Source organism: Xenopus laevis, chromosome 4S, assembly GCF_017654675.1.
Source record: "Xenopus laevis strain J_2021 chromosome 4S, Xenopus_laevis_v10.1, whole genome shotgun sequence".
Classification (NCBI taxonomy): Eukaryota; Metazoa; Chordata; class Amphibia; order Anura; family Pipidae; genus Xenopus; species Xenopus laevis.
Window position 1 is genome coordinate 130,203,589 of NC_054378.1, and position 15,249 is coordinate 130,218,837.

Genomic DNA, 15,249 nt, shown 5'->3' on the forward strand with positions numbered 1-15,249 from the left:
GCATTTTAAAACAATTGCACTTGGGGTTAAGGAGCAACATGTAAGGTGGGCACACTGGAGTGGGTGCTGGGTGCCAAGAAGCAGTGGAGGTCTCTGGGACTCAGAACCACGAGGTGAGTCGTTGGGGTCCCACCCAGTCCAACCCTGAAACAACAGCCCCCCAACAGCAAAGTAGATTTATGGCTCACGTTACCTGTTGCTGCATCAGGTGTAGGGGCAAAGCCGTGTGTTGGTGGAACGGGGGGGACAATTCATCTTGGCTGCTTTGCCGGCGCAGACATTCGAAATTAAAGGAAGATCTTCGGTTTGCTATAAACACACAAAGCACCAAAATGAGCGATGGAAACAACCGGCCAATCACAAATCCTGATTTCTGCTCTGTATAAATGTGCCGGAGATGTACATGAGTACTGAGTATAACTGATTGACTGAGCTTTCCCATGGGGCTCTTCTGTTACCAAATGACTCCGTGTTTGTGGGGTTCTAATTACTGAATCCACTATTTTGTATTCGGCTGAACCCCCGAATCCTTCACAAAGGATTCGGTCAAATATCGAAGGGGATTTTTTTTTTTACTTCCTGCCCCTAATTTGCATATGCAAATTAGGATTCAGATTCGGTTCGACCTGGCATCAGAATCCTGTTGAAAAAGACCAAATCCTGGATTCGGTGCATCCCTAGTTCTAATAAGTACAATTTGGCACGTGGTCTCAGACCCGGACTGGAAATCTGTGAGTTCTGGGGCTGCTCTAAGAAACCATAGACACTCACTATTTGATAGGCTGCTGGGGGGCTGATCGAGCCTCTGTGTACAGGTATGGGATCTGTTATCTGGAAACCCATTATCCAAAAAGTTTCCGAATTACAGAAAGGCCTTCTCCGATAGACTCCAGTTTATTCAAATAATCTACATTTTTACAAAAGATTTCCTTTTTCTCAGTAGTAACAAAACAGTACCTTGTACAGGTATGGGATCTGTTATCCGGAAACCTGTTATCCAGAAATCTCAAAATGATGGAAAGGCTGTCTCCCGTAGACTCCATTTTATCCAAATAATCCAACATTTTAAAAAGAATTTCATTTTTCTACGTAATAATGAAACAGTAACTTGTACTTGATCCCAACTAAGATATAATTAATCCTTATTGGAAGCGAAACCAGCCTATTGGGTTTATTTAATGTTTATATGATTTTCTAGTAGACTTAAGGTATGAAGATCCAAATTACAGAAAGATCCAGATCCCATACCTGTATCTCTATGGGTATTGCATCCATTATCCAGAAACCGGTTATCCAGAAAGATCCTAATTTAAGAAAGGCCGTCTCCCATAGACTCCATTTTATCAAAATAACCCAAATTTACACAACTGATTTCCTTTTTCTGTGTAATAATAAAACAGTAACTTGTACTTGATCCCAACTAAGATATAATTAATCCTTATTGGAGGCAAAACCAGCCTATTGGCTTTATTTCATGTTTATAGGATTTTCTAGTAGACTTAAGGAAAGATCTGTTATCTGGAAAACCCCAGCTCCGAAGCATTCTGGATAACAGGTCCCATATTTGTACTGTATGTTAGTAAAGGTTTGGGATCTAGTAGCTGGTCCCATACCTGTACCTTGTACTTGATCCCAACTATGATATCATTAATCCTTATTGGAGCCTATTGGGCTTATTTAATGTTTACATGATTTTCTAGTAGACTTGAGGTATGAAGATCCAAATTATGGAAAAATCCATTATCTGGAAAACCTCAGGTCCTGAGCATTCTGAATAACAGGTCCTATACCTGTTCTTGATCCAAACTAAGATATAGATAATCCTTTCTGGAAGGGAAACAATTCAATAGGTTTTAATTAATATTGACATTATTTTCTTGCAGACATATAGAAGGAAGATCTAAATTATGGAAAGATCTGTTATCCAGGAAACCCCAGGTCCTGAGCATTCTGGATAACAGGTCCCATACTTGTACTTGAAATGCCAGGGCTTATGTTAAATCCCAGTCCAGACCTGCTGGGTCTCCTAAAATAGTCTGACAAGTTTGATAAAGGACAGAATTGATGGACGTGAGTCTTTGTTCATCCTGAATGACTATATAACTAGTATAACTGTATTGTTAGAGGGAGGTTCATGGCTCAGTATCTGGCACCAGTACATCTGACTTTGTCCTACATGGGATCCACTAGGGCTTGGACTCAGCTGCACAATCCCTGGTTCTATGGTGGTGCCCTGTCTGTGTAAGTGAACCAATCACAAGGAGGGTTGAGTCCTGGGATCCATTAGGGGCCCCAACTGCAGGGGTCTGGGCTTACAAAGGACAGGGCCCCCATATCCAGGCCAAGGGGGCCACAAGTGCACAGGTATTCCCCGTTCCTCCCTAAAATCACTCTTTCACATACTGGGAGTACCGACTGTCACTCACACGGAGGGGTCGCGGGGAGTAGCCTTCGTCTTGGTGATTTCCGGGTTTCGTAATATATCTGGGAATCTTCCTCTTCAAAGAAACTATGCGGGTGGTGATAACCTCGAGGTCCCTCGTAATCCACATCATTCGTCTGGTACAGCGCCGGCTCCTCATACATTTGCCTAAAGTCATAAAAACAAACAGATTCTCTGAGACCCCGAAACTTTCCTTATGGGGTGTTTGTGCCGGGGGTTCTGGTGACAAGGGGCAGATTCCATGTAATAAATGTAATATTATGTATAATACACATACTGTATATTTATAGTGGCAATAACAGGGACGACCAGGATGGAGCAGGGGCTAAAGCTACTTGTGCAAAGTACAGGGAAGAACAACTAAACGAATGAAGGGAATATCTGAAAATAAATAAGAACAATGATAGACTTGGGCACCTGTTGGCCGACAGCATAGTGTCCTCTTCATAATACTCATCCCCGCTGTAATATTCCCCTTCATCCGCGTACGGATCTTCTCCATAGTCTGGAAAGTCGGGATCTTCATGGAAGATAACTGGCACGTTCCTCTCTCCAGTCTCAGACCTGAAGCCATTGCAGTAAATACATTACACATCACTTTCTATTCTAAAGGCCAAATAAACCCACTTGCATTTATGTTTCTGTGGCTTTTATCAATGGCTGTCTATAGCCGCACTAACTGCCACGAGGGAACGACAAACATTTAATCAGACAGGAAATAAAAAATGACCCTGTTATTTATATATATATATATATATATATATAACCTTCATTAATCAAATTCTAAACATCTGAACCGCCTGCTGGAGCTTGACATGATACAAGGTGACAGTTTGTTTCTCTGCAGCCTCATATAATCTCATATATACAGATAAGTACCACACTCTCAATGATTCGCATACCTCTCTGTACAGACTATGAGCAAATTTAGGGACTGTTCCTGCTGAATTGTGCTTAGTACAGAGGAATACCTATACTGCCATAGTTTTATGGGATCTCTCTGTACAGACTATGAGCAAACTTAGGGACTGTTCCTGCTGAATTGTGCTTAGTACAGGGAATACCTATGCTGCCATAGTTTTATGTGATCTCTCTGTACAGACTATGAGCAAACTTAGGGGACTGTTCCTGCTGAATTGTGCTTAGTACAGGGAATACCTATGCTGCCATAGTTTTATGGGATCTCTCTGTACAGACTATGAGCAAACTTAGGGACTGTTCCTGCTGAATTGTGCTTAGTACAGGGAATACCTATGCTGCCATAGTTTTATGGGACCTCTCTGTACAGACTATGAGCAAACTTAGGGAATGTTCCTGCTGAATTGTGCTTAGTACAGAGGAATACCTATACTGCCATAGTTTTATGGGATCTCTCTGTACAGACTATGAGCAAACTTAGGGACTGTTCCTGCTGAATTGTGCTTAGTACAGGGAATACCTATGCTGCCATAGTTTTATGGGACCTCTCTGTACAGACTATGAGCAAACTTAGGGAATGTTCCTGCTGAATTGTGCTTAGTACAGAGGAATACCTATACTGCCATAGTTTTATGGGATCTCTCTGTACAGACTATGAGCAAACTTAGGGACTGTTCCTGCTGAATTGTGCTTAGTACAGGGAATACCTATGCTGCCATAGTTTTATGGGACCTCTCTGTACAGACTATGAGCAAACTTAGGGAATGTTCCTGCTGAATTGTGCTTAGTACAGGGAATACCTATGCTGATATAGTTTTATGGGATCTCTCTGACTATGAGCAAACTTAGGGGACAGTTCCTGCTGAATTGTGCTTAGTACAGGGGAATACCTATGCTGCCATAGTTTTATGGGATCTCTCTGTACAGACTATGAGCAAACTTAGGGACTGTTCCATGCTGAATTGTGCTTAGTACAGGGAATACCTATACTGCCATAATTTTATGGGATCTCTAGGTACAGACTATGAGCAAACTTAGGGGCTGTTCCTGCTGAATTGTGCTTAGTACAGGGAATACCTATGCTGTCATAGTTTTATGGGATCTCTCTGTACAGACTATGAGCAAACTTAGGGACTGTTCCTGCTGAATTGTGCTTAGTACAGGGAATACCTATGTGCCATAGTTTTATGGGATCTCTCTGTACAGACTATGAGCAAATTTAGGGGACTGTTCCTGCTGAATTGTGCTTAGTACAGGGAATACCTATACTGCCATAGTTTTATGGGATCTCTCTGTACAGACTATGAGCAAACTTAGGGGCTGTTCCTGCTGAATTGTGCTTAGTACAGGGAATACCTATGTGCCATAGTTTTATGGGATCTCTCTGTACAGACTATGAGCAAATTTAGGGGACTGTTCCTGCTGAATTGTGCTTAGTACAGGGAATACCTATACTGCCATAATTTTATGGGATCTCTAGGTACAGACTATGAGCAAACTTAGGGGCTGTTCCTGCTGAATTGTGCTTAGTACAGGGAATACCTATGTGCCATAGTTTTATGGGATCTCTCTGTACAGACTATGAGCAAACTTAGGGGACTGTTCCTGCTGAATTGTGCTTAGTACAGGGAATACCTATGCTGCCATAGTTTTATGGGATCTCTCTGTACAGACTATGAGCAAACTTAGGGGACTGTTCCTGCTGAATTGTGCTTAGTACAGGGAATACCTATGCTGCCATAGTTTTATGGGATCTCTCTGTACAGACTATGAGCAAACTTAGGGGACTGTTCCTGCTGAATTGTGCTTAGTACAGGGAATACCTATGCTGCCATAGTTTTATGGGATCTCTCTGTACAGACTATGAGCTAACTTAGGGACTGTTCCTGCTGAATTGTGCTTAGTACAGGGAATACCTATGTGCCATAGTTTTATGGGATCTCTCTGTACAGACTATGAGCAAACTTAGGGGACTGTTCCTGCTGAATTGTGCTTAGTACAGGGAATACCTATGCTGCCATAGTTTTATGGGATCTCTCTGTACAGACTATGAGCAAACTTAGGGGACTGTTCCTGCTGAATTGTGCTTAGTACAGGGAATACCTATGCTGCCATAGTTTTATGGGATCTCTCTGTACAGACTATGAGCAAACTTAGGGGCTGTTCCTGCTGAATTGTGCTTAGTACAGGGGAATACCTATGCTGCCATAGTTTTATGGGATCTCTCTGTACAGACTATGAGCAAACTTAGGGGACTGTTCCTGCTGAATTGTGCTTAGTACAGGGAATACCTATGCTGCCATAGTTTTATGGGATCTCTCTGTACAGACTATGAGCAAACTAAGGGGACTGTTCCTGCTGAATTGTGCTTAGTAAAGGGAATACCTATGCTGCCATAGTTTTATGGGATCTCTCTGTACAGACTATGAGCAAACTTAGGGGACTGTTCCTGCTGAATTGTGCTTAGTACAGGGAATACCTATGCTGCCATAGTTTTATGGGATCTCTCTGTACAGACTATGAGCAAACTTAGGGGACTGTTCCTGCTGAATTGTGCTTAGTAAAGGGAATACCTATACTGCCATAGTTTTATGGGATCTCTCTGTACAGACTATGAGCAAACTTAGGGGACTGTTCCTGCTGAATTGTGCTTAGTACAGGGAATACCTATGCTGCCATAGTTTTATGGGATCTCTCTGTACAGACTATGAGCAAACTTAGGGGACTGTTCCTGCTGAATTGTGCTTAGTAAAGGGAATACCTATACTGCCATAGTTTTATGGGATCTCTCTGTACAGACTATGATTATCATTTCATTTCTATATTGTTTATGTCGCTACAGAATTTACAGCAGATCGGGGAACAAAACAAAAACACAAGGAGAATAATGAAACATTCAGCCGTTACAATTTCCATTAAAAATGGAAAATAAAGAATGAGGAATTAAAGTCGAGAGGCTGAAGAAGTTCAATATCAGTAAGTTGGATGGGTGTAGACTCAGTACAGACTTATTTTGGCAGACATGCCCTTTGATTGGTTATTGCTGACTGTTGCCTTTCTGTGCAGTGTTCTGATTGGCTACAGCTCCTCTCCCGGCAGAAGCAGCAGAAATAAAGACAAGGCAGTAGTCGCACCCAGCAGTGCAGGTCACATTGGCCACATGCATTAGGCCTCATGCACCCCCCTGACAGAAATGCCCAAAGTGCTTATTGTTTTATAGGAATTGCTGCCCTGGTACCCAGGCACAGTGCCAGCCGGTGAATAATAAGCACTTGAGACATGCAGAGAAGCATGCAGAGAGATATGCAGAGACAGACACATGCAGAGACGCATGCAGAGACACATGCAGATATGCATGCAGCACAGACACTCGCATGTAATAACTACGGCAGTGGCATATGTTGTATGGCGGGGGCACAACGTACCTAATATAAGTCTCGTAATATCGAGTCCTATCCAGGGAAGCCATACAAATATGGGAAGATGCATTAGACATTCAATATCTGCCAGTTATTACACAGTTACTCAGCATGGTTTTGGGATACTTGGGACGGGCCCTGTATTTCTTAATTATGAAACCATGGAACCGACCTCAAGAGATCAAATGGACATAACAAATATGTTACACACGACAGATGGAGCCTGAGTTATAGTGAATGATACAGATGGAGCCACGGAGGCCACACCCACAGAGATATAGTCACATGGCCTATATCAGACAAGCAGATCTTGTTTGTGCCCTTCAGCCCCCCAATGTGTTCAGCCAATCAGATGAGCTACCCTGCTTGATGAGCCCTAATCAGATACTGATATGGATCTCAACTGTCATTTCCAATTCAGTCAACTACAAGAGTCCTCTGCACTCAACCCATTATCAATATATTTAAGACAGAGACATTTTGTGCTACTGCTACTGAAAAATGCCTTACCCTTTAAACAACACAGGGATTGTTTGTCCATATATTACAATATATTTAAGCTGAACAACTACGTCACAGTCATCCCATATCTGGCCAGTCCTACACTCAATTTTATCTGATTCATTAAGAATTCTATTGCTTCATTATACATTTTACAAAGGGACTAAGTTTTACCTGCAACTTACTTGCTGCTTTCAAAGTAAAACTCCCAAACTTGGCTGCCCTTTTATTAGACACCAGTGGGATCACCTGACTATAGTTGGGAGGGGTGGGAGCTACAACATGGAGCTGGTCACTGCTCCTGTATAAACTATAACTGGCCAGATATGGGATGACTTTGACGTAGTTGTTCAGCTTAAATATATTGCAATATATGGACAAACAATCCCTGTGTTGTTTAAAGGGTAAGGCATTTTTCAGTAGCAGTAGCACAAAATGTCTCTGTCTTAAATATATTGATAATGGGTTGAGTGCAGAGGAATCTTGTATTTGTCTATATGTATTTTGTGGTCACAGCCTCATTGCACCCCCGCCTAATGGTTTTAAAAAATAGTGGTGAGCACAACTTTCCCTTATTTCCAATTCAGTGCCAGTTGGCTGACCATTAGGGGCTCAGTGGGGCAGTCAGGCTGCTTATGGTGCAATATAAATTAGGGATGCACTGAATTCGGGATTCGGCCAGTATTCAGCCTTTTTCAGCAGGATTTGGATACGGCCGAATCCTTCTGCCCGGCCAAACCGAATCGAACCCCTAATTTGCATATGCATATTAGGGACGGGGAGGTAAATCGTTTGACTTTTTGTCACAAAACATGTAAAAAATGTTGTCCCCTTCCCACCCCTAATTTGCATATGCAAATTAGGATTCGGTTCGGTATTCGGCCAAATTCTTTATGAAGGATTCAGGGGTTCGGCCGAATCCAAAATAGTGGATACGGTCTATCCCTAATATAAATATAGTGAGGGATAATGTCTATCTCTCGGCCATTGGTTGGGAGGAACATAGTAAGTGAGGTTGAAAAAAGACACAAGTCCATCAAGTTCAACCATAAGTCTATATATAACCTGCCTAACTGCCAGTTGATCCAGAGGAAGCAAAAAACCCATCTGAAGTCTCTCCAATTTGCCTCAGAGGGGGAAAAATTCCTTCCTGACTCCAAAATGCAATAGGACCAGTCCCTGGATCAACTTGTACTATGAGCTCTCTCCCATATCCCTGTATTCCCTCACTTGCTAAACACCATCCAACCCCTTCTTATACCTATCTAATGTATCAGCCTGTACCCCTGATTCACTTCCCAGCTCTCCCTGTAACACCCCTTTCCCTCCTCTAATCTCATTGGCTCCCTCCTGTCTGCTGGGAGGAGCTACTGGTGAATAAAGCATCCGACCCTTCCTTGTACCTATCTAATGTATCAGCCTGTACCACTGATTCACTTCCCAGCTCTCCCTGTAACACCCCTTTCCCTCCTCTAATCTCATTGGCTCCCTCCTGTCTGCTGGGAGGAGCTACTGGTGAATAAAGCATCCGACCCTTCCTTGTACCTATCTAATGTATCAGCCTGTACCCCTGATTCACTTCCCAGCTCTCCCTGTAACACCCCTTTCCCTCCTCTAATCTCATTGGCTCCCTCCTGTCTGCTGGGAGGAGCTACTGGAGAATAAAGCATCCGACCCTTCCTTATACCTATCTAATGTATCAGCCTGTACCACTGATTCACTTCCCAGCTCTCCCTGTAACACCCCTTTCCCTCCTCTAATCTCATTGGCTCCCTCCTGTCTGCTGGGAGGAGCTACTGGTGAATAAAGCATCCGACCCTTCCTTGTACCTATCTAATGTATCAGCCTGTACCACTGATTCACTTCCCAGCTCTCCCTGTAACACCCCTTTCCCTCCTCTAATCTCATTGGCTCCCTCCTGTCTGCTGGGAGGAGCTACTGGTGAATAAAGCATCCGACCCTTCCTTGTACCTATCTAATGTATCAGCCTGTACCACTCATTCACTTCCCAGCTCTCCCTGTAACACCCCTTTCCCTCCTCTAATCTCATTGGCTCCCTCCTGTCTGCTGGGAGGAGCTACTGGTAAATAAAGCATCCGACCCTTCCTTGTACCTATCTAATGTATCAGCCTGTACCACTGATTCAGGGAGACAATTCCACATCTTCACAGCTCTCACTGTAACAAGCCACCATGTTCTGGGCACCACAGGGATCCCTTGCGATGTTACATGGACCAGCCCGAACCCAACAGGACCTGGGCAACACTCTGGCTGCCCATAACTTTATCTATATACTCATGCCCCGCCCCTTCAGTGACATCAGAGAGGCACTAATAACGATATAAGTAATGATGGTTCTGGTTGGTTTCGGGTTGGCAGAAGGTGGATTGGGTTGAGCGCGGGACGACTTTTTCAACCAATCACTATTCCCTTGTGTCTATGGATGCACTTATACATGGCTCATGATAACAAAGGCGTACCTCCCAAAATCTTTCACCCCGCCCATTTTGTGGCCACACCCCTAATTATCATGTTCCTTTCGGCAGGTTATCAAAGTCTGAACACATTTCTGTGGTTTTTATGTTACAGTTTTGCTAATGAAGGCGAATTGCCCTTTAAGCTGCAAGTCACAGTTTCCCCAAGAGACCTGCTTATCTTAAATTGTTACAATTGTTTCTTTGCTTATCTTAAATTGTTACAATTGTTTCTTTGCTTATCTTAAATTGTTACAATTGTTTCTTTGCTTATCTTAAATTGTTACATGAAATGATTCATGAAACATTTGTGTTAATCGTGACTGCAAATAAGCCCCTTAGAGTAGCGCCTCCCAGATCTGGCTCCATCTGCTCCATGTCTCTAGGGCCAGTTTATAAAACCTTGAAGTAGTAAAATGGGACAAATTTGGCCTCATTGTGAGTCGATTCCCTTTGTTTCATTTCAAACACAATTCATTTCCTACTCTTAAAGCTTCACACAAGATAAAACTATCAGATACTCTTTATAAACAGGCGGTTCCTGCTGTGCCGGACTCAGTTACCATCACTACTTCATCGCTTTACAACAATACGTTGTTATTTTTACCTTTTAATACTCGGTTTTCTGGGTTTTTCGTAGTCGTTCCTGGGGTGGGAGTAGTAGCCGTTCTCAGCCGGGTGCCCAGGGGCAGCGAGTCCGGAGTGTTTGCCATTCGCAGGGTTCCAGACGTTGGCATTGTTGAGATTGGCATTTGTGGAGTTGGACACCGGTTTCCCCGGGTGGTTGTGGTTCTGATAGTTGTGTTGCACACAATTCCCTGTATGTGTGTAATTGTCGGTGTCACTGGTGGAATGGGCGGGGGGTCTCTGGACGTGGAGTGGGCGCCGGGTGGTGTTGGTTTGCTGGAAGGTCACATGATTGACGTGGTTTCCAAACAGCCCCCCGTTTCTCTGTGAGTAAAGAATTGTAGTAATTGCAGGTCTCCACAACACAAAATCATCATGGAAAAATTGTCATGTGACTTTCTACTTCCTCTCTGCCAAACACACAGCAGTGCTGCCTCGCTTTATGGCTGGGATTCAGGGAACAGCACCAGAATGAGAGTAACATTCATTCATAAGGCAAAATCCGTTCTATCTGCCCCTAGTAACCGCTCCTAGTAACTGCCCCTAGTAACTGCCCCTACACTTTATATATACAATAAAAATGTTGTGCAGTACAAACCTTCTGCTGACTATAAATATATATTTTTTGCTAAATTCATTAGATAATTGAATACAATATTCTTGACCGTTACATTTTGATCAAATCCCTAACATGTCATTCATTAGTTTTTAGAATAATAGAATTGCAAATGATTACTCTGTATATATCCTCCTCTTCCTCCTCGTGATCGTTCTGCTCCGGCTCCTCATCCTGGAGGTCACATGAGATCGCTCGTCGGATTTCAGGTCCAATATCGTGGAGAGTTCTCAGTCCGGCCTGTACATCAGAGATACGTCAGGGATACATCAGAGATGCGTCAGAGATGCGTCAGAGTTGCGTCAGAGATACGTCAGAGATAAGTCAGAGATACGTCAGATACGTAAGAGATAAGTCAGAGATACATCAGAGAAAGACAGAGATATGTCAGAGATACGTCAGAGATAAGTCAGAGGAAGATCAGCTCAGCTGCAGATACACATTCCCAAAGTATCACAGATATCAGGGTAAGGGCTCTTACACACGGCCGTTCCGACCTGCGCTCCCCTGCGTTCCGTTTTTTGGCGTTCAGCCGCAGGGGAGCGCAGGAATAGACGCAAGTCATTATTTGAAATGGGGCTGTACTCACTCAGGCGCGTGTAGGCGCCGAACGCAGGAAAAATGCAGCATGTTGCGTCTGAACCTGCGTTCGGCGCCTACACGCGCCTGAGTGAGTACAGCCCCATTTCAAATAATGACTTGCGTCTATTCCTGCGCTCCCCTGCGGCTGAACGCCAAAAAACGGAACGCAGGGGAGCGCAGGTCGGAACGGCCGTGTGTAAGAGCCCTTAAACTGTGTCCAGGGCAATTATACTGGAGTCTTTATGTGCAGCTGAGGTGGAAATTGCTCTAACATTTCATTTCTGACTTTTGTGAAATATCAGGGGTGTTTTCCTTACGTACGAACATATATACAGTCAATATTAGGGGTTATCTGGTGTAGATTTATTACATAAGATGGACAAGAGTCCCTTGAGACTGAAATGAAAATTTTACCATCAGTATAGGAAGGGGCTCTTTACTGTAAGGGCAGTCAGTTTATGGGATTCCCTACCAAGAGAGGGGGAATGAGTGATTCATTGGTGGGGAGGAAAGGAGATCTCACCATCAGCATAGGAAGGGGTTCTTTACTGTAAGGGCAGTCAGGTTATGGGATTCCCTACCAAGAGAGGGGAATGAGTGATTCATTGGTGGGGAGGAAAGGAGATCTCACCATCAGCATAGGAAGGGGTTCTTTACTGTAAGGGCAGTCAGGTTATGGGATTCCCTACCAAGAGAGGGGGAATGAGTGATTCATTGGTGGGGAGGAGAGGAGATCTCACCATCAGCATAGGAAGGGGTTCTTTACTGTAAGGACAGTCAGGTTATGGGATTCCCTACCAAGAGAGGGGGAATGAGTGATTCATTGGTGGGGAGGAAAGGAGATCTCACCATCAGCATAGGAAGGGGTTCTTTACTGTAAGGGCAGTCAGGTTATGGGATTCCCTACCAAGAGAGGGGGAATGAGTGATTCATTGGTGGGAAGGAAAGGAGATCTCACCATCAGCATAGGAAGGGGTTCTTTACTGTAAGGGCAGTCAGGTTATGGGATTCCCTACCAAGAGAGGGGAATGAGTGATTCATTGGTGGGGAGGAGAGGAGATCTCACCATCAGCATAGGAAGGGGTTCTTTACTGTAAGGACAGTCAGGTTATGGGATTCCCTACCAAGAGAGGGGGAATGAGTGATTCATTGGTGGGGAGGAAAGGAGATCTCACATCAGTATAGGAAGGGGTTCTTTACTGTAAGGACAGTCAGGTTATGGGATTCCCTACCAAGAGAGGGGGAATGAGTGATTCATTGGTGGGGAGGAAAGGAGATATCACCATCAGCATAGGAAGGGGTTCTTTACTTTAAGGACATTCAGGTTATGGGATTCCCTACCAAGAGAGGGGGAATGAGTGATTCATTGGTGGGGAGGAAAGGAGATCTCACCATCAGCATAGGAAGGGGTTCTTTACTGTAAGGACAGTCAGGTTATGGGATTCCCTACCAAGAGAGGGGGAATGAGTGATTCATTGGTGGGGAGGAAAGGAAATCTCACCATCAGCATAGGAAGGGGTTCTTTACTGTAAGGGCAGTAAGGTTATGGGATTCCCTACAAAGAAAGGGGAATACATGCAATATTGTGGGGAAGGAGATTTCACCATCAGGAAAGGAAGGGGTTCTTCAGTGTAAAACCAGGTTATGATATTCCCTATGAAAAAGGGGGAAAGTTGGGGGAGATCAAAAAACCTGGTGGGTGCCTTTATAGCAAAGAAATTGATTAAATACGAGGATAAGTTACACATTGGGCAGTAATTGAAGACTGGGGTATTTTGGGGATAGGAAGGAAATGATCACTTCCTCTGGATCAGTTTGTACAATATCTTGTAAAGGCGGAGGGGGATGGGCCTGTGTATAAAGACATAAGCGCAATGACAATAATATTGGGCCCAAGAAATCTGTCATTTATACAATTAACCCTCCCCACCCTCCGGTGTAACGGGCTCTACATCTCCCACAATACCCTGCAGCAACACAGCAATACATGGAGAAAAGGCGGAGCCAACAAACCCCTTAAAGTGATAGTGACACTAAATAGAGACTAAGATATTAACGTTTATTAAAAGTTACCTATGGCTCATGTTCATCCTCTGTTATAAGTGTTTGTTTCTTTAAGGGGAGGTTCACATTTTAGTTAAAGTATGTCATAGAATGGCTAATTCTAAGCAACTTTTCAATTGACCTTCATTTGTATTGTTTTTTTATTTGGACCCTGTATTAGTATCTCTTTAACTGCGCCTTTCAGTTTCAGGGGGCCATCGATAAAGTTCCCGCGGCGCATTATTATCCGCATGTAGTTGTTTTGCCCATGTTTCCCCCTGTCCCTATCACTGCAGCATCTACAAAGGATCGAAACCCTCCCCAAAAATGTCCCATTGTGCCTCCCTAATTCTCTGAACAATTTGACCCAAAACTAAAGAGATGTAATTAAAAGGGTTGCTCACCTTTCAGAAACGGGATGTACAGACAAAAAAAAATAAAATCCCATTTTAACTTTCTTTAATGAAAAACAACCCTCGCTCCGATATACTTTAAAATTTGTGTACCGTTTTTATAAGAAACCTGACTGTATGAATTCTCCCTTCATTTACTGCTGTGGATAGGAATTGTCAGACGGTCCCTAACTGCTCTGCAGGAAAGCATCATAATTCCAACCAGCAGGGGGAGGGACTTCCCAGAACTCAAGCAGCTTTGTTTGTTTCCCTGTAGAACAGCCAGGGACCATATAGAGATTCATATCTGCAGAAGTCAAAGCAAGTAAATGAAGGGGGAATTTCTCTGCATACAGTCAGGTTTGTTATAAAAATTGTACAGATATTTTATTTTTGCCTTTACATCCCCTTTACTGTTTCCAACTCCAGCTGCAGGGACAAAGATCATGGAGCCAGATTTAAACAGATAAACTGGGATTCTATTTGGAGGATTATTTTGCTGCAGCCACTGGTTCTGCAGAGTTGGAGAAAGTTTATATTAAACAATACAAAAACTATAAAATCCACATTAGATTACATGACAACACAGGAGCCAGTGCAGTCTGTATATTCTGATTATTAATCAGTCTTGTTGTATCGGCTTCAGGCAGATATTATTTGACTTGTGCTGTTTTCATCATTTATGACGATCCCTAAGCAGCCCAGACCACACTGAGCATGTGCACAGTCTTGGTCTTGCAAAGATGTATAACAAAGTTACAAGATGGTGACCCCCTGTGGCCAACTTTGAAAGCATAAATCATTTGTTTGATTAGACTTGTGGTGCAGTAAGTTCATGTTTATGTTTAGTATACAAAATACAGCATTTCTAGTATTATTTGATTTTAGACTTTAGTTTCCCTTTAAAATAAATGTCATTGCTTTCATTGTACTACAGCAATATCATTTTATACACTTAGCCTGCAGCCTTGTGCCTTTATATGGTCACAGAACAACCCCTCAGTGACTTCTAATATCCTTATCATTTACAGTAGGGGGTACATTATCCCTTATAATACATGAGTGATACTCAGAGTTCCCTGTATAACTCAGCCTGCAGCCTTGTGCCTTTATATGGTCACAGAACAACCCCTCAGTGACTTCTAATATCCTTATCATTTACAGTAGGGGGTACATTATCCCTTATAATACATAAGTGATACTCAGAGTTCCCTGTATAACTCAGCCTGCAGCC

At 43.2% G+C, this 15,249-nt stretch overlaps 1 protein-coding gene across 3 annotated transcripts in view; it reads right to left on the reverse strand.

Annotated features, from left to right (window-relative positions):
- LOC108704388 (voltage-dependent L-type calcium channel subunit alpha-1D) overlaps positions 1-15,249 on the reverse strand; it is a 147,779-nt gene that overhangs the window by 3,910 nt on the left and 128,620 nt on the right. For 2 of the 3 annotated variants that reach the window (XM_041561867.1, XM_041561866.1), the window contains exons 40-45: positions 11,119-11,238; positions 10,363-10,706; positions 6,787-6,813; positions 2,861-3,007; positions 2,427-2,590; positions 194-309 (exon numbers count right to left, since the gene is read on the reverse strand). In XM_041561867.1, the coding sequence (XP_041417801.1) occupies positions 194-309; positions 2,427-2,590; positions 2,861-3,007; positions 6,787-6,813; positions 10,363-10,706; positions 11,119-11,238 (918 nt within the window). The remainder of the gene's footprint in view (positions 1-193; positions 310-2,426; positions 2,591-2,860; positions 3,008-6,786; positions 6,814-10,362; positions 10,707-11,118; positions 11,239-15,249) is intronic. The other variant, XM_041561868.1, reaches the window with a different exon arrangement.